We start from the raw sequence: 27,042 nt of genomic DNA, 5'->3' as shown, positions 1-27,042 counted from the left end.
CAGGTGCTGCCCATTGTAGACAGAACCCGGGGGGGATGGAGGCCAGGTCTGAGCTGCTAGGGCAGGGCCTCTCTTCCTAGGTTGTTGCCTAGCTCCAAGGGTGGAGGCCTGTGTTGGAGCTGTCAGCCCTGGGGCCTGGCCCCGGTTGCTGTCCTGCCCCCACAGGGGTTGGTTTCCCAATCCAGCAGGGCGGGAGGTGTCTGGGGCATGGCAAGGGTGGGGCGCCGGTGAATCATTGCCGACTTCAGAGAATCCCAAGGAAGTTGTGTCCTGACCTTTGAGCCTTGGGACATACCTGGGCCTGATTTATACCATTCGCGGCGCTTTGCAGGGCTAATGGAGTCATCGCCACTTCCTCTCGCCTCTCGACTGAGACCAAGGCGCCTGCTTAAATCTGTCTCCCCAGCTGTAATTAGAGGCTTGAGGGAGGGAGGGAGCAGCAGGGGCAGGGGCCGTAGTTTCTCCTCAGCGTGTTTCCGGAGTGAAAGGGACAGAGGGGGGAGGGAAGGTGTCAGCTAGGTTAGTAGAGACGCCCTGGGAAAGCGGAAAGATCCGGGGGGCTTTTCAAAGCCCGAAAGGGGATCGCCCCTTCCCCAGAGGCCCCCAGGCGCTGCCGCAGCACAAACGAAGAGTAACGCTCGTGTATTCATTCTCCTGTCGGTCTGAGGCACAGTGAACCCACCCCAGCCCCACCTGGATGTCAGCTTGTCTGTCCCCCGGCTGCCAGGCCTGCAGACGGCGTCTCAGACCGGGGTCCCGACCAACCTCGGCCATCGGTCCACATCAGCAGGGTGCCCACCCCCCCGGAAAAGTCGATCCTATTAAAGATGCCTCAGCCATCAATAGACTCCTCATCTCTAGGGCTTCTCACACCGGCATAAAGCCACCGCCGGCGTCCCCCCCCTTGTACTTGGAAATGGGGTGCTTCTGGCATTTGCGGGCATCTTCTGGACGCTGATGGGCCCAGGCCACGGCTGACCAGCACCATCTCCTCGTACTGCCCTGCCCTGGCGGACTATAAACGCTGCAGTGCGTCTGTTGATTGTGTGGTTGTTGGGCACTGGTCCTAGTGGCTGTGAGAACACAAATCGCCATAGAAGCATAGAACTGGCAGGGCCCTCGAGGGCAATAATTTTTTACTCAGGGGCCACTTCAAAAAAAATTTAAGTAGCCCCGGGCCACCTCGGAAGGGGCGGAGCCTAAACAGGAAGGGGCGGGGCTCCCTCACCCCCAGACCATAATTGGTCTGGGGGTGGGGGAGCCCCTTGCTCCCCCTTCCCACTAGGCACCCGTATCCTGGAAGAGTCTTGGCCAATCAGGACCTGGGGGTGGGGGAGCGCGGGAAGCCTCCTCCCGCCCTCTGCCAGGAGCATGTGGCACTTCGAAGAGCCGCGGGCTCCTTGCAGAGCTGGGGCAGGGCAAAGGAAGCTTCTTGCACTCCCCTGCTCCCCCCCACCCCCGCCCGGCCAACAGCGCACGGGCACTTCCCCGCTCCCAGGCCCTAATTGGCTTGGGGGCGGGGGAGCAGCAGGACCGCTGCGGGCCAGATCCACACACTTGGCGGGCCAGATCCAGCCAGCGGAGGCCCTTTTACCCACCCCTGATCTAGACCATCCCTGACAGGTGTCTGTCCAACCTGCTCTTAAATATCTCCAGAGATGGGGATTCCACAACCCCCCTGGGCAACTTATTCCAGTGTCTCACCACCCTGACAGGCAGGAAGTTTTTCCTAATGTCCGACCTAAACCTCCCTTGCTGCAAGTTAAACCCATTGCTTCTTGTCTAGCATCAGAGGCCAAGGAGAACAATTTTTCTCCCTCTTCCTTGTAACACCCTTTTAGATACTTGAAAACTGTTCTCATGTCCCCTCTGAGTCTTCTCTTTTCTAAACGAAACAAGCCCAATTCTTTCTGTCTTCCCTCAGCGCTCATGTTCTCTAGACCTTTAATCATTTTTATTGCTTTTCTCTGGACCCTCTCCAATGTCTCCACCTCTTTCCTGAAATGTGAGGCCCAGAACGGGACACCAGACTCCAACTGAGGCCTAATCAGCGCAGAGCAGAGCGGAAGAACGACTTCCCGGGGCTTGCTCACCACACTCCATCATTTAAGGGGCGGGGTGCTGAGACGACAGGCTTCAGATACATGTCTAGCACTCCGGGAGCCTGATTCCCCCTGGGACTCTCTGACAGCGTGCCGGGGTAATCCCTTTGCTTTCAATGGCGTTACACCACATCTGGAGCAACAGGAGGAGCCAGTGGATCTGGAATTGCTGCTGGACATGGCAGCCGGGGTGCTGGTTTGGGTTCTAGCTGGCTGGAGAACCCCAAAATGCATCGGGACGTCCGCTAACAGGCAAGGGAAAGTCTGGCCCTACGGGCCCACCAGCCGTGGTGTTGTGGTGGCTGTCCCGGGGCAAACCTCTCCTGTGGCCATGCTGCACTAGTGTCAAATGGGCCTTGCCTCTGTTGAATTTACTCCAGTCATTTCCAGGACTAAGCTGGGCCCCCGAGAGCCCCGCCACGCAGACCCTGTCAGTGCCAGCTTGCCCCGGGGAGGTGGACCCTTGCCCGTCCAAACCAGCCCCCGGGAGCGTCAGAATTCCGGCAGTGCAAAGCAGGCGGAACCCCCACCTCGGCCTGCACCCGCTGGGCCCAGAACTGGGGCCCGACCCTGGTAGTCTGAATGTGAGACACCCGGCGTGCAGGTGCGTGGGCCAATGGAAGCTTGTGGGCCGAATTCTCCTTCACCCTGGGTCTCTGGCCTCTGTCTGCCTCAGGCCAGCGCCCAGGGGCGGTGACATGCCCGGATCCGGCAGGGGGTCAGTAGGGTTAGCACCCGCCCCCGGGAAATCCTGCCAAAGCCCGAAAGGGGATGGGGCACTTGCTTCGCCCCACAAGTGACAACACCAGTGGCAGGGCTCCGGATCGGGCCCCCTGGCTTTCCTCTTGCTGGAGCTGGCAAGCAGGCGGGCCGCAGCAGCCTGATTTCAAAGCCACCTGTTTACGGGGCTGAAACTTCCCGGTGGCTTCCCGATCACTCGGACCCAGCAGACCATAAAGCTTCATTTCCCGCAGCGAAGCACCAGTTAACACATACGTGACAGGCCCCTCCCGGCTCTGCACTTTATTACGCGTGTGTGTGGGGGGGGTGACGCAATTCCTCTGTTCTTCAGTCGTTACGCTCGCTTCCAGGGGACGTTATTTTCCTCCCCCGCTTCCTTTCTCACGTGCGGCGTGAAATCGAGATTAAAACCACAACCCAGGGAGGGCACCGGCCTAAAACCCCTTTTACAGCCTGTCAAGGGTCCATCATAAAGCAATCGGGGGCTCTAAAAGCATCTCCCCTTGTAAAAAACGCAGCCTCCCTCCCCCCTGCCCCCGACCTGTCATTTCACTCCCACCGCACGGAAGCACCTGGCCCCCGCCCCGGGCGGCAGGGAGCAGCAATCCATGGGGTAAAAATGGGTTTATTCCTGCCCAGCAACCCAGCTTCTCCTTTTCAGCAGGGGGAAGGGGATCGTGATTTTCCGAGTTACCCAGAGGAGCCCTTCGCCCTCCGCCCCCCACACTTCCGTCTCCCCCCCCCATCTGAAAAAGGATCAGACTGAGCCAAAAGGGGCGCCGCCCTCCCAGGGCTCCATCCACCCAGTCTCACCCGGACGTCTCGCTCCACGGGGAGCAGGCTCGGGCCCTGGCTGAGCAGGAGTCTGGGGGCTGGGCCCCGGCAGCGGAGATACTGGGGTGGTGCTGGGTGCGGCATGGGGGGGGCTGTGGGTGGGGACTGAGATGGCTGCTGGGAGCAGAGGCTGGGAGCGGCGGCGTGGGAACATTAAGAGTGGGGGTGCTGCTTTACCCCATCCTGCCCCCCCAGCTGAGGCTGGGAGCAAAGCCCTGGCGTGTGAGGGCAGCAGCCGGGATCTGGAGCAGGGGGCTGGCCACAGAGCCTCCCCGTGCATGGAGCCGAAACAGAATCTCCAGGTGGACAATGCCAGTGGCCGTGACCCCCGGCCCGGAGTCAGCAGCAGGGTCCCCAGCACCCAGGCAGCTGGGCCCTCGGTGTGTGGTACAGCAATTGGGACCTCAGGCCCAGAGCCAGCAGCAGTGCGCCAGAAGTACAGGGTGGCAGCCAGGATCCCAGACCCCGGGACGGCAGCAGACCCCCTTATGAGCGGAGGGGCGGGGGGTGGTGAGGACCCTGGGGCTATGTCTACACTGGCGGGTTCTTGCGCAAGAAAGGCCTGTGTCTAAAATGGCCAGCGGAGCTTTCTTGCGCGAGGGAGCGTCCGCACGGCCATGGGCGCTCTTGCGCAAAAGCACCTGGCAGTGCGGACGTGTTCGTGCGCAAGAACCCGCCAGGGTAGACATAACCCGGTGCACGGTGTGGCTGGCACAAGGCTTTGGGGGATCGTGTGCTGCAGAGCGGGCTTTCCCCCTCAGTGGGAATGTGACGATCCACCCAGCCAGGCCAGCTCTGGAGGGGAGTCTGGGAGCTTTGTGCCTGTTTCTGCTACCACGCGGCGGGTCTGTGGTCGTGGCTTTGGCGTGGGCCTGTGGCGCACCTCCCTGGGAAATACATCACGTGAGATAGACAAGAGAGCCAGGGGCTGGCTAGATGATTAATTACCTCCACGGTGCTTACGCGGCTCATGAGTGCCTCCGAGTCCCTCATGCATGTGAGGTAGGGCTGTGCTAGTACCCACACGTCACAGATGGGAAACTGAGGCAGAGCTTTTACGGGTCAGAGCCACAAAGGGATTTAGGCACCTAACTGCCACTTTACGAGACCAAGTCCAACATTCAGATCCTCCAAACCACCCTGTATGAGTCTAAATCCTCTGGGTGCCTGTTTCGGATGGTAAAGTCACCTAACGTTTGGGCATGGGCTGCTGCCGCCTGACCCCCTACGCGTGAGGCTCAGAATAGGGTGATTGGGAGGAGCTAGAGAGCGGCTGGGTTACATTCAGATCAAACATAAAGGGCCCGACTCCACTGTGGTCAGGGAGTCCAGCCGCGTCCATGCTCCCTGGTTTTTACAATTCTGTCTGTTCCTGGTGCTGATTTGCCACCTGAATTTACCACCCTTAGTGACAATCCTATTTGCTTACTGCAGAAATTATTGTGATAGTCCATTGATCAATGAAGAGGGTGCCTAAACTAGCAGATAGCGCAGAGTCACTAACGAGGCACCATGAGACCTGGCTTTGAATCCTGGCTCTGCCCCAGACTTACTGCACAGCCCTGCTGCCTTATTTCCTTCCTCAGCAAGTGGAAATGGCATGGCAGAAGCACTAGATGGTGCTATTGCACATGGTCTTAAAGTACCGAATGGGCGAGCAAGTTTTCAGTCAATGGAAGAAACACTGTGGCTACGTCTAGACTGGCATGATTTTCCGCAAATGCTTTTAACAGAAAAGTTTTTCCGTTAAAAGCATTTGCAGAAAAGAGCGTCTAGATTGGCACTGACGCTTTTCCACAAAAGCACTTTTGTGGAAAAGCATACGCGCCGATCTAGACGCGGTTTTGCGCAAGAAAGCCCCGATCGCCATTTTCGTCAGCGGGGCTTTTTTGCGCAAAAGAGTTTTTAGCTGTCTGCACTGGCCCTTTTGTGCAAAAACATTTCCAGAAAAGGACTTTTGCCCGAACGGGAACGTCAAAGCATTTGCGCAAGAAGCACTGATTTCGGACAGTAGAACGTCAGTGCTTTTGTGCAAAATCAAGTGGCCAGTGTAGACAGCTGGCAAGTTTTTCCGCAAAAGCGGCCCTGATCTAGCTTCTTCTGCTTTTGCGGAAAAACTTGCCAGTCTAGATGCAGCCTGTTAGTGTTGTTACCTATTAGTTCTTCAGGAGGAGCTATGGCAGGTAGCAGAGAGTTTGCTTTCTCCTTTATTCTCTTTACGTGGTGGCAAGCTGCTTCTCTGCCTCTGTTCCCCACTTTGGGGACGATAATACTGACCGTCCCTCGCGAAGCACGGTGAGCGCCGCGGGTGGCAGAGGAGTGACACATTAGACGGTTATCACGCCAGGTGAGCAAATGTGGCTGCTGGACAGGCTTGTGTATGAACTAGGGTGATGCCCCTTGCCAGTGCTCAGACAAAAGGGCTTGGCAGGTCACAGAAAAGGTGACTACAGACATAGGGAGCTGACAGGCTGCATGGACCACTCCAGGCAAGAGGGGGCTGCTCCTTGCTCCCAGAAGGGGTGGAGCCTCAGGTGGATGGGGCGGGGCATCAGGCAGAAGGGGCGGGGCATCAGGCAGAAGGGGCGGGGCCAGGCAGCCAGCACTGGCCTGAGAGGTGTGACAGCGCCACCTACAGGCACGGTGAGAGAGGCCCTGTAACGGTCCGAACAGACAAGGCAGGTGGAAGGCAAGACGGAGGCGGTGGCGAGGGAAGCAAGGCTGCCAATGGAGGCCCAGCAAACCCCTGGGAAACCCTGCCCAGCCCGGCCCACGGGCACTGCCAGCTCTCGCAGGCGCCTTCGCTCGCCGTCTCAGCCGGGAGGCCAGGGCCCGAATAGCCAGCCGGCCCCTGCGGGTTCAGGCTGGTGCCGATTAGCAGCCTGGCGTGCACCAGGGCCGCGGACGTCTCTGGAGCTGGCGGGCTGGCACCCGGCACCGTTCTGCACAGAGCAGGGCCAGGGAGGTTCTGAGACAGCCCCGGTCCTGCTTGCTCCCCGGGGCGAACTGAGCCTGTCCTGCCGGCTCCTTGGCCTGGACTCCTCTGCGCCCAGCCCTTTCCGGAGGCCTCCGATGAAGCCGGGGAGCGGCCAATTCCTGTCAGGCCCGGCCCCCTTCCCCTTCCCCTTCCCCTTCCCCTTCCCAGCTTCCTGCCTTTCGGGTTCCTTCCCTGCGGGGAGGAGACTTGTTCATCAGACAGAAAACGCTGCAGACAAACTGGTGGGGCCCAGCCCGGCCTTTCCTCCCCTGCCCCTTCCCAGCCAAGAGTGGGATCATGTGCACCCCCTGCAACCCTCCACCCCGCGCCCCACCGCTCTGAAACAGGGTCAGCTTCTACGACCGGCCTTCCCCTCATCTAACAGCCCTGGCACCCCCCCCCCCCCCCCACACACACACACTGGACTGCGCGCCTACGGCAACCAGGGGCAGACAGTGGCAGGCTGGGTGGGGATGGGGGGAGCCAGATTTGCTCCAGCTGCCCCCACGGAGCCCCCACACTTTCCCCCAGCCTGGACAGGAGAGCAAGGAGGGTTAAATGCTTAAAGGGGTGGCGCTGTCCCTCCCGCCCAGCGGGAAATGCAGCCTCGCGGGCTCTTACAGGTTGTTTTTTTTTTAATGTTCTTGAGTTCTCTTCCCTCAGGGCACCACCACCGCTTAGCGCCTGCCTCTGCAGGTGTCTGCCTGAGGGCCCGCTATGGTGCCAGCTGCCTGGAGCGCCTGGCCTGGGGGGGTTGTGCGGCCACCAGTGGGCGTGAGAGGACAGCAGGGGGAAGAGGACAGCCCTGCCTGGCCGCTCCGCAACATGGCTTAACAGGTAATAAGCACAACCAGCTCGGAGAGCAGTAGGTCGCAATGGCCTTGACCAAGGAGGCCAGGGCCATTCTCCCCATTTTACAGATGAGGAAACTGAGGCACGGAGTGGGCCTATGCCTTGCCTGAGGTCACCCAGCGGGACAGTGGCCACTAACACACTGAACCTCCCTCCAGTGCCCTTCCGGGCCAAAAGGAAGGTGCCAGCCCCACACCGAGCTGGGAGAGGGCCCAAGTTAGAGTCAGGAGCGTTGCGAGGGGCTGTAGTCCTTGCCCCAGGAGCCCACAGAGGAGGGGCGTGGCCTGACTAGTGCTAAGCAGCCCAGCCGGGGGAGCCCAGCCCCCCTCCGGGGGAGGCTATTGTGCAGCGTCTTCTCGAGAGCTCTTAGCCAGCCCCTGCCTCAATCCCCCACGGCTTCCCCAGTGTCCACGCAGCTCATTGGCTGAGCCAGAGCCGCGCAGAAACCTCTCACTCCCCCGCCCTGGCCTCCCGCCACGGCCTGGACCTTCCCGAGGGCCCAGAACGAGCCGGGCTCACACCCAGGCCCGTGTCTGCCCCTGCAAGCCCCTCAGGCAGCCAGGAACCAGGAACCACGGGTGTTCACTGCACGGCAAACCGGGCCACGCAGGCTGGGAATCACTTACACGGTCACTGAAGGGCACCCGGGGGGGATGGAGCACAAGGGGCCAGCTTCTAACCATTATCCTTAGTGATGCGTCAGGGCGGGGGAGAGGAGCACTTAGCTGAGATCAGGCCCCCTCGTACTAGACGCTCTACGTATGTTTAGGGGACAGTCCCTGTCCCAACGAGCTTCCAGTCGGCATCGATGCACAAAGGGCAGGAGGGAGCCCGGAGAGATGAAGGTCCAGATTCCCAAAGGGATTTAGGTACGTAATTCCCCTGGGTGGCAGGGGGAGTTAGGCACCTGCATAGTTTTGAGGCTCTGGGCTGGCACCCAGCCGACAAGCAGCAGAGCCCTGTTGTTCTGTGGCTCACGCCGCACCGTCCACGGGCCCATCCCGCCTCTCGGTAGCTGTGGCATGTGGCTGTTGGGTACTGGATGGCACTGGCCGGGAGGGAATGAGATCCACACATTCAGTCTAACAGCTCACAGTCCGTGACCCACGTGCCCTGTGGCCCCTGGCTGAGGCTGCAAGAAGGGCTCGTTAGGGCCAGGGAGATAATCCAGCAGGCTCCTGAACAGTCAGGGGAAGCCAATGCTCAGTTTAATACCCTCCCTCGTTTCCCCTTCTCCCACTGGGCACTCCCAGCCCGCAGCAGCGTCACAGTAATTACATTGCAGCCCACAGCACGCCAGATACAGCTCGTGAAACCACACTCACTGCCCTTCATCTGCGCCGTCAGCCGGCTCCCACCCCGTGGGGTAAATAGCTAACAAGCTGTGAGAGTGGGGCCTAGCCAGGGTCCCGCAGGTAGGGCACTGGGCTGGGAACCAGCAAAGCCGGGTTCCCAGCTCCGCCACCGAGGTGCCGTGTGACCTTCAGCATGTCTCCTTTGGGCTCCAATTAAGGCAGCAGCTGCCAGGGCCGGTTACCAGGGCTGGGTGTCATTAACCAGAGCTGGGAACAGCTGTCCTCCAACCAGCTCCACGCAGCCGCTCCCAGCGGAGGGACTAAAGCAAGGCACATTACAGCCATCTAGCCAGCCGGTTCCTCCGTGGGGAGCAGCCATCCAGCGGCCAGGTTTGTGGAGCTCGATTTGCACCCAGCAGCTCCCCGGCCCCTGCCGTCACGTCGGATCCATTCGTAGGCTGACCCCTCGAGCAGGAGAGCCCCCCAGAGCCGCACGCTGGAGCTGGACGCCACCTAGTTGCAGCCAGAACCTAGGCAGCTGCCATGCAGGTTTTCCCCACCTGCGTGCCACAGCCTGCAGGGTGTCTCTCTCCCCCCCCCCCGGGCTGGCTGCACTCATGGTTTTACAACACACCCAGGCCTGAAATCTCCCAGCCGGTTTAGTACCAGAGGATAGGGCCGGCCCCTGTGACCATCTAACACATTCTGGGGAGATGCGCCAGGCTCAACTGCCCTTACCTAGGGCCAGAGATGCCCTGCTACACCCGGGGGACCCTGGAGAGCACAGGGCAAAACCCACTGCTAGGGTGAACCCGCCCAGCTTTACAGAAGTCAGGGGCGTTGTGCTAATAGAAACCAGCAGCGAGTTTGACCCCACTGATCGGCCCAGCAGAGTCTAGTTCCCCTTCACCCGCGGAGACGCTGGGGTGCGAGGGGATGGGTAGTAAATGTCTGTGCAAGGACAAGTTTACGGTTCTTTTATTCGGGGGGGGGGGAGGGAAGAGTTTACAAAACTTCCTCAGTGACTGAGCTTCTTAAAAAAAAAGGGGGGGGGGGGAGGAGAATTTAAAGGGACGGATTTAAAAAAAAATCCTTCCAAGCCCCTTCAGCCCTGGCCACGCTCAGCACAACAGCAACAGAGCGTAGGTGACCAAAGCTGAACCCTCCTCTCCAGCCGCCTGGATTGCAGGGTTGCTCTGCCCGCTGGTTCCAGCAGCCTCTGCGGGAAACTGGCGAGTTTCCTTGTCTGTTTCTGCCGGTTGTCAAGTCCCAGCGGCTGTAGCCTTGCTGGCTCTCAGGTGTTAGCCCCGCCGGGCGGGGGGGGCAGGAATTCACTGCAGGCGAGGGTGCAACTCCAGAGAGGACCCCTCTTCTGCTCTGCCGAGATTCCCAGCCACGTCCGGTCCTAAGTCCCCCCATACACAGGCCCCCATCCTGCAAGAGGATCGCTCCCAAGCAACGCTACCCCCATGCAGACACACTGGCGGGACCAACCCACCTGGCTTTAAACCCTTCGTGGGCACAAGACCCAGCGGGGCAGAATCAGGGGAGGGCAGTGGCCTGGGCCATGTTTGGAAGTTTTACGGGTGCAGCCGCAGTCCCGTGGGCCTAAAAGCGCCTCCGCTGGTGTAAACGCGTCTGCAGGAGGCGCCTGGGCCGGGCCAGGGCGAACCCCCACAACTCCAGGGGGCCAGACCCTGCAGTGACGCGGCCCAATGCGTCCAGTGGCTCAGCCGTCGGAACTGGTGTCATGGCGCCGCCTGGCGTGGCGGGCTGCGGGGGACCCCTGGCCGTTCCCCTTTCCCCTGGTTGATGGGGGGCGGCCGTGGCGGTCCCTGCTGCCGCTCCTGTCCCTCCTGCGGGCCGGGAGCGGTCGGGGAGGGGGGCTCCCTCTCGTGCCTTCGCTGCTGGAGGAGTCCGTGTCGTGCCGCCGCCTGCTGGGCCGCTCCTGGGCCTCTGGGCCCGGTGATGAATGGCCGTCACGCCAGCCGCCTGCAAGCCGCTGGCAGGATGATGAATGGGCCTTGGGGGGCGGGGCTTTCCTCCTCCTCCTGCGACAGAGAGGACGGGTCTGAGCCTGTGGGGCTGCCCCGGGACCCCCTGAGAGGCTCAGAATAGGGTGCCCGTCTCTCCCCTCCCCGGGTCTGCCCGTCTGCTTCATCCCCACAATCACCTGCACCTTCCCAGACCCCTGTGCCCTCCCGCTTTCCTCACTGCCCCTGTCCTCCCAACCCCTGCCTCCCTTGCCCTCTTCCTCCCTGATGCCCACCCCCTCACCACCCTCTGCCCCAGTTCTCCTCACGCCCCTCTGTGCCCTCACACGACTTGCTCCATTCCCTGCCTTCTTCATGCCCCCCACTCCTCCTCCTCCCTCTTGCCCCCATTGTCCCTCCCCTCTCCTCTCCCAGCAATACCCTGTCCCCTCCCCTCTTCCACCCCCACTGACACCTTCCCTCCCCTCCCTTCCCCACGCCTGCCCTTTCCCCTCATTGTCTCCTCTTGGCCCCTTTGGCATTTCTCTCCTCCAACCTGCCCCTCAGTGCCTTCCCCTTTCTTCTCCTGTCCTGCCCCCCCACTCTCTTCAGCACAAGCCCCTTCCTCTTCTCACCCCCCTTCCCCTTAGTTCTCTCCCTGCCCCTTCCCTCACCTTCTGCCTTCCTGACACTTGCACCTGCTGGGCAGGGCTGTATGGCGGGCGGCTGCCCATGTGCCGGGACTCAAACTGGGACCACGGTGCTATTTTTAGTACCACGGTCCCAACCCCAGCTGCTCCTAGGGGCTGCGCTGCATGGCGGGTGTCTGCCCCGTGTGCCAGGACCGGAACCAGGCCACGGTGCTATTTTTAGTACCGCGGCCCAGGCTTCAGCTCCGGCAGCTGCCACGCAGGCCGAGTGGTGGCTGCCCAGCTGGTCCTGGGGTGGGCAGTCACCTGCCATGCAGCCGCGGCCTCGCCCCCGGAGTAGCTGGGGCCGTAGCTGCAAGGCTCTGCTGAGGGGGTGGGCGGAAATGAAACTCTTGGTGCGCACCCCTTACAGGGAACCCTGCTAATGGCCCCGTCTGGCTTTGGAGTCTCGGACTGCCCTTGTGTTTGTACAGCGCCTTGCACAACAGGGTCCCGATCCCTGACTGGGGTCTACAGACACTGCCAGGGAAGAGAACGCCAGCAGCAGCTCTATTACCTTTCCTCATGATCTGGAGAGGAGGAGGGGGACGTGGCGGCGGCTGCTTCCTTCTTGTGATGTTTCTCCTTTTCCTTCTCTTTCTTGTGTTTTTTCTTCTTTTTCTTCTTCTTCTCCTTTTTGGATTTCTTGCTGCTCTCGGGCCTGGACGGGGACCAAAACAGGGAGAGGTGCAAATGGCACCGGCGTGTTTTTTCAGGCACAGCTGCATCTGCTGTCCCAGGGCCAGGCGACAGGTCTCAGCCCAGCACCTGCCCTTTGGGGCTCACTGCTATGGCTCACCCCACGCAAGCTTTGCAAGCTCAGACTAAGCCCTCAGCGGCTCGCAAGCGGCTGGGACTACCCAACAATCTAGCTGTGTGATTGGTCGCTTCACTCCCGATGTCGGGTTTCTTCCACCCAATTGGTTAGCCCAGCGAGTCTCAGGTTGCATGTGGCCCCAGCAGCACACAGCTGTGCCCCTTTTGAATGCCTTAGGGCCATACAGGCAGGCTAGATACTGCGTGGACACAGCCCATGTAACAGAGAGCGGCAGACGCGGCCCACAGGTTGAGAGAGACTGGGCTGGCCTCGTCTTTACAACTCCACTCCCGAATCCCAGCTGCTAGCTCCACGTTTGCACACCCCCAGGCAAAAGACTGTGCTGGCAGGGAGCGCCGTGCAATCCAAGCAGGGGCCGAGGCGGCCAGAGGGGAATCCCCCCCATTATGAGAGACACCCAGAAGCAGGTAACCAGGGTCTCCCAGGAGCCCAGTGCAGCTCTAGGCCTGCGGGGGGCATCAGTGGGCTCTTCTTACCGCTCCTCCTCCGCCTTCTCGTCCGTGCCCGGTTTTCTCTTTGTGCCAGAGGCCTCCGGGCTGTCTGCCACGCGCTGATGCTAGAAGATGGAAACACACAGTGAGATAGGAGACCATCAGGCAGAGCCAAGGGCTAACACCACCCCACCTCCCATTTGGAGCCGTGATGGAGCAACAGCAGGACCAAACAAGGTGGCAACGTCATGGAGAGGGGACAGGGGGCAGCGGCACGGGGCTGGTAGTGTGGAGCATCTTCTTCTCATTTAATGCCAGTTCCCTGCCCTGTGGCACTGTCCAACGTTCCAGGGGTTCCTCTGGACACAAGATGACACCCTGCCTGTCAGATCACACCCTCCCAGCGGCGGAAAGCCACGGCCGTTCTGGGGCTATGGCTGGTGCAAAGTGGCGCCATCATAGACCCGTGCTCTAGAAACCCTCGCTCTGCACCCCACCATGACCCTCTTTCGCCTTCAAGCTCTTCCCTGTCATGACCTCAGTCTCTCTTTGCCCCGCCCCTCGGTTCAAACCCTTCATCTCTCGTCCCTCGCTACCCAGAGGCAATCTCCCAATCCCCACCAGTGCTCGCAGTGAGGGTCTTGAAACTCCCCCTTCTCAGCTCCCACGCCGGCATGTGCCACAGCACTGGGCTGGCTCCAAGCCTGCGGGCTGGCGGACGTGTGTGTGTCCAGGGACTGGGCCTGGTACAAGGACAGGTGCTGCCTGCGAGTTAGTCCAAAATGCTCCCAGACTTCAAGGAGGTTGGGGGCCAAGAGAGCCGATTCAGACCCATTTCTGGTACCCAAACAATACAATTTCCCTCATCCCATGATGTCAGTGACAAAATTCAACATCCATCTGAATGGCTGGAGAAAGCCTTGACGAGGGACTCGAGAACTGGGGCTGGGCTCTGCCATCGACTTCCTGGGAGATTTTGGGCAAGTCACTTAGTCTCTCTGTTTCCCCCCCTGTAAAATAGGGCCAATGCCTCTGTAGACACGGCAGGGACCAAGCCTCTCCCATGCTCTGCAAAGCACTTAGGAGGGATGTAAAATCCCAGGTACAAAGTTAACCGGTTACACAGAATGTTAAACGTTCTGTGTAACCTGCCCCTCACCCGCGGCGTGGTGCTGCTCCAGTTGGGCCCACTGCACCACAGGTGGGGGGGGGGGGAGGAAGGGCTGCTCCGGCCATGCCTGGCTGGGATGACACCCCCCGCACATCGCACTCTAAGCGGGGGGGCTGCTCCAGCCACGATGCAGCCCAGTGGGCCCAGCTGGGCTGGAGCACCCATGCCCGCAATGCAGGACGGCTGCCCAGCGTGGCTGGAGCAAGTACAGTGATGCTCACCGACTCACCGTTTACATCCCCAGCCCCGAGAACAGCACCAAGCCCAGCCTGGAAACTTACCGTAAAAACTGAAAGCCCCAATTTGGCAGCCTCTTTGTCTTCTTTGGAGAGCATCATTCTGCCAGCACCGCCACTGGGTGGGAGAAATAAAGTAGAGATATATACACACACACACACACACACACTGCATGATTCTCCCTAGTCACTGAGAGGCACCAGCTGATGAGGCTTTGGGAGCAGTACGTACTGGTTAGAGCAGGAGACTGGGAGTCAGGAATTCCTGAGCTCTGTTCCCGCTCAGCTTCTGAATAGTGGCGCAATCTTGGGAGAGTAATGTCTGTGCTGCCTCAGTTTCCTCTGATGGCATGTGAGTTCATTGGTGTCTGGAAAGGCCTTTGAAAACTCTCTGATGAATGCGCTAGACCAGGACGTAGCATCGTATAATTCACACACACTTAGGCTATGTCTACACTCGCGGCTTCTTGCACGAGTAATATGCAAATGAGGCTAAGCATGGAACATCGCCGAGCCTCATTTGCATACCTAATGAGCCACCATTTTTTTCAGAAGAGGCTCTTGCGCAAGAAAGAACGTCTACACGGTTTTTCTTGTGCAAGAAGGGGCAGTGTAGACGTTCTTTCTTGCGCAAGAAAAACCCTCTTGCGCAATGCTGTTACACCCATTACTTTTCAGGAAGAACGGCATTGCACAAGAGGGTTTTTCTTGCGCAAGAAGGGGCAGTGTAGACAGCTCCTTCTGGCGCAAGAGCCTCTTCTGAAAAAAATGGTGGCTCATTAGGTATACAAATGAGGCTCGGTGATGTTCTACGCTTAGCCTCATTTGCATATTACTCACGCAAGAAGCCGCGAGTGTAGACACAGCCTTAGTGTGGTTCATTGTCCCATGCAGTGGCACCTAGATCACAGCAACAGTTAAGACCAAGAGATAGTTATTCTGAAATAGCTTATTTCGAAACAGCACATGTACATTAGGGAAACCTGCCTTGGACTAATTGTGAGGCTTCTCTGCAGTCTAGACGCGCTCTCTTGATTTAGAGCCCCAGCAGGAATAAGTAAGAATGGCCCTGGATAGCAGCAGTGGAGCATCTACACACGCCCACACGCAAAATTATTTTGAAATAACAGAACTGCCGTGTAGACGCTCGTATTGTTATGTCGGAATAACAGCCCTTATTCCAAAATAACTTTGCTGTGCAGACGCACTCTAAGGTGCCACAGGACTCCTCGTTGGTTTTGCAGTTACAGACTAACATGGCCGCCCCTCTGAGGCTAGTAAAAATGCTCCTCCCAGTTGCTCAGAGGACCCATCCTGCTGCCCCACAAGGGAGCTGCTCACTGGTGGACTTTGGTTAATACACTACGGTGTGGGGATAGTTGCAAGATTAGTCCCAGTGGCCCAATAGGGCAGTTCATGGTCTGTACCTGTAGTTGCATAACAAGAGGGTATTTTGCACAGGAGAGGCAGCGTGGTTCGGTGCAACAAACACAGAGCCGGGCAGGAGGGGTCTGAAAACACCTTCAGCTAACCCCAACTCACCACTAACTCCCTTTCCCTGATGGCCAGCAGAACACGGAAGCAGCAGGGACACGGGGGGAGACGCCAATGGATGGGGGCAGATCGGCACTGTGGAACATAAGGACGGCCATATTGGGTCAGACCAATGGACCTTCTAGGGATGTAAAATATCGGTTAATTGAATAGTCGATTAACCTCATGAATTCTTATCAGTCGACTATTCTACAATCCCCAGGGGTGGGCCAGCAGCCCGTGAGCTTCGGCCTCATTCCCGAGGAACCTCCTGCCACCCTGCGCTGCTGCCTCTGTATCAGAGGCAGCAGCGCAGGGTGTCAGGCAGGAGCTCGTCCACAAGGGGAGCCAGTTTAAAAACCTAGTGGCAGCTCCCGGATTCGGCGCGAGCCAAGCCGGGCTGCCTGCCTGCCCAGCTCCTGCACTTTAAATGCAGAGCTGTAGCAGGGGTAGGTCCCGAATCCGGCGCAAGGTGGGACTGAGCCGGGCTGCTGGACAGCCTGCTAATAAATGTACTGGCAGGGGTGGGGGGGGGAGGAGAATGCGTGGAGTCTATAGCATTAACCAATGAGCTTTTGCTGATCAGTTAATCGACTGCACTGTTACATCCCTAGGTCCATCTAGCCCAGTAACCCGTCTTCTGACGGGCTGGTGCCAGAACAACTACTGAGTGAGCCATTTCATTTTCTTCATGCCACTCATGATTTTATTGACCTCTCATATCTCCCCTTGGCCATATCTTATGCAAGCCAAACAGTCCCAGTCATTTTCATCTCTCCCCATATGCAAGGTATCCCCTGCTCCTAATCGTTTGTCTTGACTTTCTCTGTCCTATTTTAAATTCTAGCATCACTTGCCGATGAGGTGACCAGCCCAGCCCACAGTATTCAAGGTGTGGGCATACCATGGATTTATATAGAGACCACATGGTATTTTTTGTGTTATCAGTCCCTTTCCTAATGGTTTCTAACTTTGTTTGCTTTTCTGACTCCTGTTGCGTGTTGAATGGATGTTTTCAGAGAACTGGTGAGGAAAAAGTGAATAAGGAAAAATTATTTACTTATTCTCACAATATAAGAACTAGGGGTCACCAAATGAAATTAATAGGCAGCAGGTTTAAAACAAACAAAAGGAAATTTGTTTTCCACTCAGCACATGGTCAACCTGTGGAACTCCTTGCCAGAGGATGAGGTGAAGGCTAGGACTTTAACAGGGTTCACAAAAGAGCTAGATAGATTTATGGAGGTTAGGTGCATCAATGGCTATTAGCTATGATGGGTAAGAATGGTGTCCCTAGCCTCTGTTTGTCTGGAAATGGGTGACAGGATCTTGTGAGGATTACCTGTTGTGTTCCCTCCCTCTGGGGCATCTGGCATTGGCCACTGTCGGCAGACAGGGTACTGGGCTGGATGGACCTTTGGTCTGACCCAGTGTGGCCATTTGGTCTGACCCAGTATGGCCCCATTATGTTCTTAATGTCAAGATCTCTCTTGAGTGTTAATTTAGACCTCATCATTGTGTAGGCTAGTTGAGATTATTTTCCCCGTGTTCATTACTTAATCAACACAATTTCATTTTGTGGCCCAGTCACCTAATATTGTGAGATCTCTTTGTTAATTCTTAAATGTTTGTATCATCTGCAAATTTGGCCACCTCCCCGTTTATCTGCTTTTCCAAATCAACTGTGGTTTTGGGATCTAAAGAGCAGAGAAAAGCCCTGGAGTTCTAGTAGAAAATAGCCCCCTGCCCCCCCATACCTGGAACTCCCCAACCCCAAGACACGATCCATAGCCTTCTCGTCGCGCTCCGCTGCGTCCCGTTTACAGACCTCAGCCAGATCCTAGGGAGGAATAGTTCAGAAGTCAATCCATGGAGCTGCACAATTAACCACACCCGAGCATTACAAGAGCCAGTGACACCGATTTCTCCAATGCTGTGGTTTCCACAGTCCAGGAGCCCGCCTTGAGAGAGCCCCGGTGACCCACCTGTCCCCAGACTAATAGAAACAGGAACAAGTTCTCAGTCGACTAGACCACAAAGCCCAACTCTCACCACCTCTTTTCACAGATCTCAATGCACTTTGCAAAGACAGGCCCCAGCGTAACGGTGGGCAGACCAAACAGTCTCACTGAAGACAGAGCACAGGAATATACCCCTATTCCGCCTGTGGGATGTTTGGCTCCAGAGGCGGGGTTCGATCAGCTACGTTCAGAAGGGGCAACCCGCATTGACCTATCTAGACACATGGAAATGCAGCTTCCCAGGGTATTTTCAGGAGTCCCCTGCTTCTCCCTTCCCCTTTCCTTTCCTGTCGGGCACCAGCTGATCGTCACTCAGCCCAGGGAGTGCTTATGTTCGAGGGCTGCTGTCTGTGCCCCATACACAGTTGGCAAAGAGCAGGGGAAACTCCTAGGATCCAAAGGGAAACATGTAGCCCTGGTACTCTGATAAGCCTACAAAATGGCTGCAGGCCAGGCAAATCTCTGAGGGGTCAGGTGAGTGAGCGTGGCCAGGAGGAAAAGGGGAGGGGAGTGTCAGGATATCAGGGGTCTATTCCTGGTATCTACTGACACGCCAGGCCCGTCTATGCCTCTCCTATCCACTGCCTGCCTTGTCAGTTCAGACGTAAGCTCTCCCGGCACCGTCAGAGTGTCACGAATTGCCGGATTCGCGCACTGTCCCTGCTGGAACGCTGCCAATCCGCTGTTGGGGGCTGGTCAAGCTTTGGGAGGAGCAGCGACAGTGCGGGGACGGAGCGTGAATTTGTGGACTCGTGGCACTCAACGTGCTTGGAGGGAAAGGGAGGAGCAGGTAAGCATGGGACTCCAGTGCCACCGTGTGTTGGAGGCACGTGGGGGAGGATGCCGAGAGGGGGTATACGGGTCGCATGCAGCCCACTGAGATGAAGGAGGGCCACTCACGTAGCCCGCTCATTAATGTTGGTTGCCCATTGCTGTACTAGACACTGTTATATAAATTAGGCCCTGAATGCATGGCCACGGAGCACTGTAATACCAGAGCAATCCACGGGCAGGACACGGGGAGGTCAACTCTGTTTAATACATTTCCCATGGATCCTTCACTCCCATCTCCTTACAACATCCTACTCATCACTGCAGTTTCATAAAGGCAGAGACTGAAAGGTAGCACGTCCCAAAGCAGTGTGTCTTCAGTGCCACCAGACGGAGGGGGTGGCTGGCAAAACCATCTCACTGGCAAAACCAACCGAGCTACAAATAATCGCTTCCCACCAGCATGTACGGCGTTTGATTTTAGCTCTCCCAGACCCCAAGATCCTGAACTTTAAAAAAATTGCCTCATTCTGGTTACCATCTTTAAATATAATGGAGATTGCCTATCTCCTAGAACTGGAAGGGACCTTGAAAGGTCATTGAGTCCAGTCCCCTGCCTTCTCAGCAGGACCAAGTACCATCCCTGATGAATTTTTGCCCCAAATCCCTAAATGGCCTCCTCAAGGATTGAACTCACAACCCTGGGTTTAGCAGGCCAATGCTCAAACCACTGAGCTAGCCCTCCCCGCTGGGCCTGGTTCTGACCCGATCTAAGCAGCAACTGCCTCCAAAACCAGCTATCCCAACGGAAGCCGTTTTGAATCCCAACCGTCGCCTGGTACAAACATGGCTGTATCACGGACGTTCATGAGACGCTGACTATTTAAGCCGTGCCAGATTTAGGGCTTTCCTACGGCAGAGGATTTAATTTGGATTAAAACAAGGTGTGAATTCAATCGCTATTCCTGATGAGCTCCCAGTGTGGATGCTCTTATTTTGGAATAATGCGTGTCTGTTTGGTGGAAAGCACTTTTCTTCGGAGTGTCCCTCGAGGGAGTTAATCAGGATTAAGTGTACCAGACTGTCCTTATGTGGACAAGCCTTTAGGTTGGGCAGGGAAGCATGATGGTAGCCAGAGTGATCTGTTTTGGGCTGTGGGTTTTTTCCCCACAGCACGGACGTTTCACTTTGAAAGCAGAAGCAGAAATGATTTATGGACCCAGGGAACTCTCTCAGAGCTCCAAAATAAGGATCCCAAATAAGAAAGCATGAAAGGCCATCAGCCAAACCCAAACAGCAGGGCCGCAGGCTGCTTTCGCACTAGGTGGAGCATCACTTCCTGCTCCCTCCCCTCCATCTCCCACAAGGCCCCATCTCACACTTGGGTGCCTCCCTTACCTCTTTGCTCAGGCCTGTGGGCTGTTTCTTCACATTCTTGTAGCCCCTGCGAGACACAAAATCTAGATGGGTGACCAGCGCAAGTGACGGTGGCATCACCTGTTGGGGGAGAGGGGCTGGGAGAAGAAGCGAGATGCCACGGCTGCTTCTCCCTGGGTTGAACCATTGGAAGATCAGCAGGTCACAACAGCAGAGTTGTTTTTACCCCAAGACTGCCAGGGGCTCGCCCAAGAAGTTGGGAAGATTATCCAGCTGAACCTGCTGGAGCATTTGTATGTGGTTCTCAGGCACTGCAGCGACGGGCACCCAGAAATATCAGACATAGCAGGTTGCCAAGAGTCCCACAACACTGGAGGGGATGAGTGACTTATATTAAGACAGTGCCCAGAAGCCCTAATCAAGGTCATGGCCTTGTTGTGTTCGGGGTCGTACACACACATACACAGATGGAAGAACTTACACACTAGGTAGCCACAACAGAGAAACGGTGGGAGGGATGTACACACACACACACACACACACACACACAGAGATGGAAGAACTTACACACTAGGTAGCCACAACAGAGAAACGGTGGGAGAGCAGGCAGAGGTGCCTTGCCCAGCAGCAACTATAGATTTCACAGCAGATGAGCTAAACTCCAACATGCTTTTTAAGCTGCAGTTCTCAATATGTCACAGGGGAGGTCACCGATTGGACTCATTCGCCATGGACTTACAGAGCCGCCATCATGGCCTCCTGCTCGGCCAGCCGGACTGCAGCCAGCTCGGCTTCTCGGGAGATTGGCGCATCACCTTTCTTCCCTTTCGCGTACCAGGTGAGGTCTTTGCCCTTCTGCCACCTGCCCACCGGAGCCATCAGGGAGTTCCCTGCCATTTAGCACAAGACAAGCTATGAAGTGACCTGGAGTGTTAGACGAGTATGAAAAGCCACTTCTAAAACAATGCAACAGAACTAATGATAGATCATGCAGGGCTGATGCACATGGCACAGCACAGGGAGTCGGGAAACCCAGGTCTTCCACTGATCTGCAAGGGGACTGTGGACAAGGCACTTCATTATCCAATGCCTCAGTTTTCCCATCTGTAAAATGGGAATACCGATCCTGAACGTCTTTGTAAAGTGCTGTGAGATCTGCAGGTGAAAAGTGCTACGCAATAGCTAAGTCTTGACTTGACAAGGTTGATGGAATAAGTCAAAGGCACTTGTACGTTGACTGATTTAGAGGCTGATCTTTTATTCTGAGGGAAAAAGACAGAGCTAGGCCAGGCTGCCCTGGCCATTCAGCGTCCACTAACAGCTAACTATCATGTCTTTTTTACATTACTGTAGCACTTTTCATCCTTACAGATCCCAAAGGGCTTTGTAACACCGCTGCACTGAAATGCAGCCACATTTGGGGTGGAGGGTGGCAGGCAAACAGCACTGTGAAGAACTGGGGGAAGGAGGCTGGCCAGACCCAAGGGCAAACCAACGCTAACAAGAGTATTATTGAACGAACCTGCAGGGCAAACAGGACCTTCGGAGTTTTTTATTCATATAGAAGCTTTATGCCACCACAACTTCCAAAGTGCTTTAGCAACAACACTGACTGTCTGAATTAGGGATGCTAACTATTGGTTATTTTACTTGTCAAGTAGCCAATGGAATTTCCATAGACTATTGGACTAGTAGTCGATAGGAGGAATGCGGAAGGGGGAAGGGCCTTTCAAAAGTACAAGAGCCCTAGCTGGTACTCTTGTACATTTCAAAGGAGGAATGCGGAACTCCACGTGCAGCCCAGGCCCAGCTAGAAGTTCCGCTGACTCCGGGCTACTCCGGGCTACTCCGGAGCGTGCCAGCTTTGAAACATACAAGAGTCCGCAGCGGGGGCTCTTGTGCATTTCAAAGCGGCAGCGCAGCAAGGAGCCCGGGGTCAGTGGGGGACTCAGAGCTGACTGAGTCCCCCAGGCTCCATGCAGTGCTGCTGATTTGAAATGCCACGCAGAACCAGAGTCAGCTGGGGACTCCTCAGCTGATCGTGGGCTCCAGCACGGCATTTCCCCCAAAACCAGAGTCAGCTGGGTTCCGCGGAAATGCCGTCCCCAGATGACCCTGAGCACTGCACAGCTGACCCCTGGCTCAGCTGTAGGGCACTGCCACTTTGAAGTATCCCCTTCCCCCGCCCCCCACCTTTGCTGCCTCTATCTGACAGAGGCAGCAATGGGGGGGGGGGGGCGAATTGACTAGTCATCTCCTCGACTATCTGATAAGCATTTGCTTATCAGATAGTTGACCAGTCCTGAACACCCCTAGTCTGAATGGAGTCCACTTTGCCCAGCACTGAAATTCAGCCATCTTAGTTGCTTGCTAAGGGAAGTGGTAACTTCTCCATCAAGCAGTTTCTTGAAAAGGAGATTGGCTGTCTTTCCAAAAAGAGCTGCTTTAATTCCAAACCAAATAATTGGGTTTCCCGCAGGAATGAGTTGGTGAGGTTACAATAGGAGGCCAGGTTTGATTGTCAGAATGATCCCCTCTGGCCTTAAAAAAAAATCTATGAAACACAAATCTATGAAGACCAGCACGACACAGCATAGGACACAAACAGCAACACCATTGCCACATGAATAATATTAACACCGATATTCCCGTGTCCAGTTCCTAGTTGTCACGTGGACATGACAGGGAACAACTGTCACAGCTGGTCCTCCAGCAAAGAGCCAAATACACTATGGAGACCAAATGCTCTCTTGAGCCCATGCTGTGTGTGTCCTACCAGTATACGAAGAACATCAGCCTTCAGGCTGCCTATCAGGTACCATTTGCAAGGGCGGATTTCACACAAGACACTTTCTGCAATGACAAGAGCAACTCTTACCCAGGTAATTCTCCCTCTGTTTATCGGTTTTCACATCCTCCCAGTTGAACTGGTCCTGCCCCCCCCTCACTCCTCCCCTGGATGAGCCAAACATGGTGCGGGAAGAAACAGTCGGCTGCGTTGGAAACGAAATCGATCACCACGGGATGCTCAGCTCTCTGCCCTGAGTCGTCAAGAAATAGAACATACAACAAGATCATCCCAAAGGTTACAGATCACACCCCACAGCCAACTGGCTTACAACAGGCCTGCATCGTGATGGAGGGGGAAAATGTTCAAAGTCGCTAAGAGAGGGACGTTGACTGCTAGAATCGGCATGAATTCCTGCAGCTGACCCGGGGTGCTGTGAATGGCACCTTCCTGTGCCGGCCCACTCCGACCAATACCTCTGTGGGGATTCCCCCCGAGAGAGCTGGAGGTGGCAGCTTCTGGCTGGCTGGGGTTCCACGGGGATAAAATGAGAGCACCTCCCGTGGGCACCCCCACTTATTGGCCCAGGGTTGGAGAGGCTAAAGCTGTTTTCTGTCATCATGACCTTCCTCAGCCCCTGGGTTTACACTGGCAGAAAGCTGAACCCATCTCACTGGCCACGCAGAGTGCTAGGTGGCCTTGTCCCAGCCGTACAGAAGAGCAAGGCTGTCTCTCAGAGTAGGTGCCCCAGGGCAGACTCCTTACATCAGAGCGGCCAGACTGGGTCAGACCAAAGGTCCACTTAGCCCAGTGTCCTGTCTGCCGACAGTGGCCAATGCCAGGTGCCCCAGAGGGAGGGAACACAACAAGTAATCCTCATGTTAATCCCTCTCCTGTCACCCATTTCCAGACAGCGGCTAGGGACATCATTCCTACCCATCCTGGCTCATCGCCATTGATGGACCTAACCTCCATGAATCTATCTAGCTCTTTTTTTAACCCTGTTAAAGTCCTAATCTTCACAACATCCTGTGGCAAGGAGTTCTACAGGTTGACTGTGCGCTGAGTGAAGAAAAACTTCCTTCAGCCATCTATGCCCTTTGCAAGCTATCCAGAAGCAGGAGGAGCATGAGAGGAAGCAGGTCACATCTAGCAGAATGCAGGAGCTGTGCACCTGGGCAGACCCTCGGTTCTGTGGAGGCAGCATCCTGACATAGGCCTCACAGGGCTCTAGAGCAGGATTTCCCAACATATGGGTCACCATTACATTTCACAAGGGTGGCCAGGTGTCTCCCCAGGTGGCTCTTAAGGAGCTATTCACACATTTTTTGAATTGCCCTGGGTCACCAAGTCTTCCTGAATTGTCAAAATGGGTCCCCATCTGGAAAAGGTTGGGAACCACTGCTCTAGAGGGAGGCAAAACACCCACAGCGCCCTTGACAGATTTTTCGCAGCTGTGTAAGGAGAAGAGACGCTCTTCCTGACCCTCATGGCAATCAGCTTGTGCCCTGAACTGTGGGACGTAATTAACCCCCATTTTAGCATGTACAAATATGGGTATTTTTATACTGCACCATGACCACACACAAGATGCTTTGCAGACTCCTGGAAACAGGAGTTCCCCTCAGCAAAGACCTCACGAGAGATGGGAGCAACACAACCTGCTTTCCCCACAGTCATAAGGAACAAAACTCACTGACTGGGGAGATCCTCTAGGTTTTCTCTCTCTCTTCATGCAGTGACCAGCCCAGAAGCCTCTCTCCCAATCAACATGCCCAGGGAAAGGTGTGCAGAAGCCTGGCTCTAAATCATTCCTTCCTTTGCATTTCCTAGCTCTCGGCGTTCCTCCAGTGACAGTAACCCACATCTCCCCTCTCGTGGGCCTTTCCGCAGGGCTGGCGCCGCACACGAGTCCAGTGCCAGCAGGCGGAGAGGAAGCGAGTCAATGGTGCCAGGCCCACAGCTGCCTGGCTCTAAGGCAGGCTCCCCTCCCCTCCCATGGGGGCTGGAAGTGGGGGGAGGGTTGCTAGGGACCCCCTGGCCTGGAGCAGTTTCCATTTCACACGGGATACATAGGGTAGGCCTGTGGCTTTCGGGCCCGACATACACACTGTCCCTGACCCCGGCCGCGCACGCTGTCTCTGCCCCCACCCCATCGCTGTGCACACTGTCCCTGCCCTCCCACCCCACGCCCCGTCTGCGCGCACTGTCCCTGCCCCCCCCCGGCTGCGCGCACTGTCCCTGCGCCCCCCTCACTGTCCACGCACTGTCCCTGCGCCCCCCTCACTGTCCACGCACTGTCCCTGCGCCCCCCCCGGCTGCGCGCACTGTCCCTGCGCCCCCCCCCCCCCGGCTGCACGCGCACTGTCCCTGCGCCCCCCCCCCCCGGCTGCACGCGCACTGTCCCTGCGCCCCCCCCCCGGCTGCACGCGCACTGTCCCTGCGCCCCCCCCCCCCGGCTGCACGCGCACTGTCCCTGCGCCCCCCCCGGCTGCACGCGCACTGTCCCTGCGCCCCCCCCCCGGCTGCACGCGCACTGTCCCTGCGCCCCCCCCCCCCCCCCCCCCCGGCTGCACGCGCACTGTCCCTGCGCCCCCCCCCCCCGGCTGCGCGCACTGTCCCTGCCCCCCCCCCGGCTGCACGCGCACTGTCCCTGCGCCCCCCCCCGGCTGCACGCGCACTGTCCCTGCGCCCCCCCCCGCTGCGCGCACTGTCCCTGCCCCCCCCCCGGCTGCACGCGCACTGTCCCTGCGCCCCCCCCTCGGCTGCACGCGCACTGTCCCTGCGCCCCCCCCTCGGCTGCACGCGCACTGTCCCTGCGCCCCCCCCTCGGCTGCACGCGCACTGTCCCTGCGCCCCCCCCCCCTCCCACCCCACGCCCCGGCTGCGCGCACTGTCCCTGCGCCCCCCCCCCCGGCTGCACGCGCACTGTCCCTGCGCCCCCCTCGGCTGCACGCGCACTGTCCCTGCGCCCCCCCCCCCCCCCGGCTGCACGCGCACTGTCCCTGCGCCCCCCCCCCGGCTGCACGCGCACTGTCCCTGCGCCCCCCCCCGGCTGCACGCGCACTGTCCCTGCGCCCCCCCCCCCCCCGGCTGCACGCGCACTGTCCCTGCGCCCCCCCCCCCCCCCTGTCCCTGCGCCCCCCCCTCGGCTGCACGCGCACTGTCCCTGCGCCCCCCCCCCCCGTGCACGCGCACTGTCCCTGCCGGCTGCGCGCGCTCCCCCCGCCGGGATACCTGCGGCGCGCGGGCTCTCCCCGAGCAGCCCCCTGCCCAGCCGCTTCCGGCAGCGTCAGCCCCGTGCGCGGGAGCCGCCACCGCGAGGGGCAGCCGGGGGAGCATGGGCTGTACCAAGTGGCGCCGCGCGGGGAGGGGAGGGGACGCGCAGACGTACACGCAGCAGCAACTGTGTGTGTGTGTGTGTGTGTGTGAGAGAGAGAGAGAGGGCTTCTGTGTCTGTACCAGTGCCTGCAACACACTGTGTGAGAGACACCTGGGCTGTGTCTACATTGGCATGATTTTGTGCCAAAGCAGCCGCTTTCGTGCCAAAGCTTGCTGCCTGTCGACACTGGCGGGGAGTCCTGGCCGAGAACACTGACGGTCTAATGCGTGAACTCAGGGCTTCTTGCACAAGGACTATGATGCTCCCTCTCAGGAATAAGCCCTTTTGTGCAACTGTTCTTGCGCAAGAGGCCAGTGTAGACAGGCAACATGAATTTCTTGCGCAAGAAAGCCCGATGGTTAAAATGGCCATCGGAGCTTTCTTGCGCAAGAGAGCGTCTACACTGGCACGGATGCTCTTGTGCAAAAGCACATCTCTTGCGCAAAGGCACATGCCAGTGTAGATGCTCTCTTCTGGAAGAGTTTTTGCACAAGAACTCTTCCGCAAAAGAGTTCTTGCGCAAAATCATATCAATGTAGACGTAGCCAAGGGCGACGTCTACACTGGCATGATCTTGCGTCAGAGATATGCAAATGAGGCTAAGCGTGGAATATTGCCGAGCCTCATTTACATATCTAATGAGCCGCCATTTTTGCAGAAGAGGCTCTTGCACCAGAAGGAGCGTCTACACTGCCCCTTCTTGCACAAGAAAAACCCTCTTGCGCGATGCCGTTATTCCTGAAAATAATCAGCGTAGCGGCATTGCGCAAGAGGGTTTTTCTTGCGCAAGAAGGGGCAGTGTAGACAGCTCCTTCTGGCTCAAGAGCCTCTTCCACAAAAATGGTGGCTCATTAGATATGCAAATGAGGCCCGGAGATATTCCATGCTTAGCCTCATTTGCATATCTCTGGTGCAAAATCATGCCTATGTAGACATAGCCAAGGGGTGTGTATGTGAAAAAGAGACACACACATAGAGATGGGCAGGGGAGGGCTGTTATAAGACTTCATGTCTTAGGGTTTGTAAAACAT

The 27,042-nt window shown here is 57.4% G+C and overlaps 1 protein-coding gene across 2 annotated transcripts; it reads right to left on the bottom strand.

Moving 5' to 3' along the window:
* Window positions 1-9,762: 9,762 nt before the first annotated feature.
* Window positions 9,763-26,011, bottom strand: C2H1orf35 (chromosome 2 C1orf35 homolog). 2 transcript variants are annotated; one of them, XM_075922958.2, is made up of 9 exons: window positions 25,867-26,011; window positions 22,720-22,882; window positions 20,581-20,731; window positions 19,863-19,908; window positions 17,430-17,512; window positions 14,185-14,257; window positions 12,778-12,857; window positions 11,981-12,124; window positions 9,763-10,852 (listed from the first exon to the last, which is right to left on the bottom strand). In XM_075922958.2, exons 2-9 carry the CDS (start codon window positions 22,811-22,813, stop codon window positions 10,531-10,533), a joined length of 993 nt encoding a protein of 330 aa, XP_075779073.2. In that variant the 5' UTR covers window positions 22,814-22,882; window positions 25,867-26,011; the 3' UTR covers window positions 9,763-10,530. The 2 variants fall into 2 exon arrangements, with proteins under 2 accessions (XP_075779073.2, XP_075779074.2); XM_075922959.2 differs by lacking the exon at window positions 25,867-26,011 and adding an exon at window positions 24,326-24,763.
* Between the last annotated feature and the right edge of the window lie 1,031 nt (window positions 26,012-27,042).

The sequence above is a fragment of the Pelodiscus sinensis genome, chromosome 2 (assembly GCF_052426305.1).
Source record: "Pelodiscus sinensis isolate ZL-2025 chromosome 2, ASM5242630v1, whole genome shotgun sequence".
NCBI classification, from domain to species: domain Eukaryota; kingdom Metazoa; phylum Chordata; order Testudines; family Trionychidae; genus Pelodiscus; species Pelodiscus sinensis.
This window is presented reverse-complemented; position numbering and strand designations above follow the sequence as displayed.

What these genes read in the sequence shown, in the direction of transcription:
- C2H1orf35 (XM_075922958.2), bottom strand. Translation starts at nt 22,813, where the DNA reads ATGTTTGGCTCATCCAGGGGAGGAGTGAGGGGGGGGCAGGACCAGTTC. An exon ending in GAGGCCATGATGGCGGCTCT is followed by an intron (nt 19,909 to 20,580) that starts GTAAGTCCATGG and finishes TGTGTCTCGCAG; the next exon opens with GGGCTACAAGAATGTGAAGA. An exon ending in TTGGGGTTGGGGAGTTCCAG is followed by an intron (nt 14,258 to 17,429) that starts GTATGGGGGGGC and finishes TCTCCCACCCAG; the next exon opens with TGGCGGTGCTGGCAGAATGA.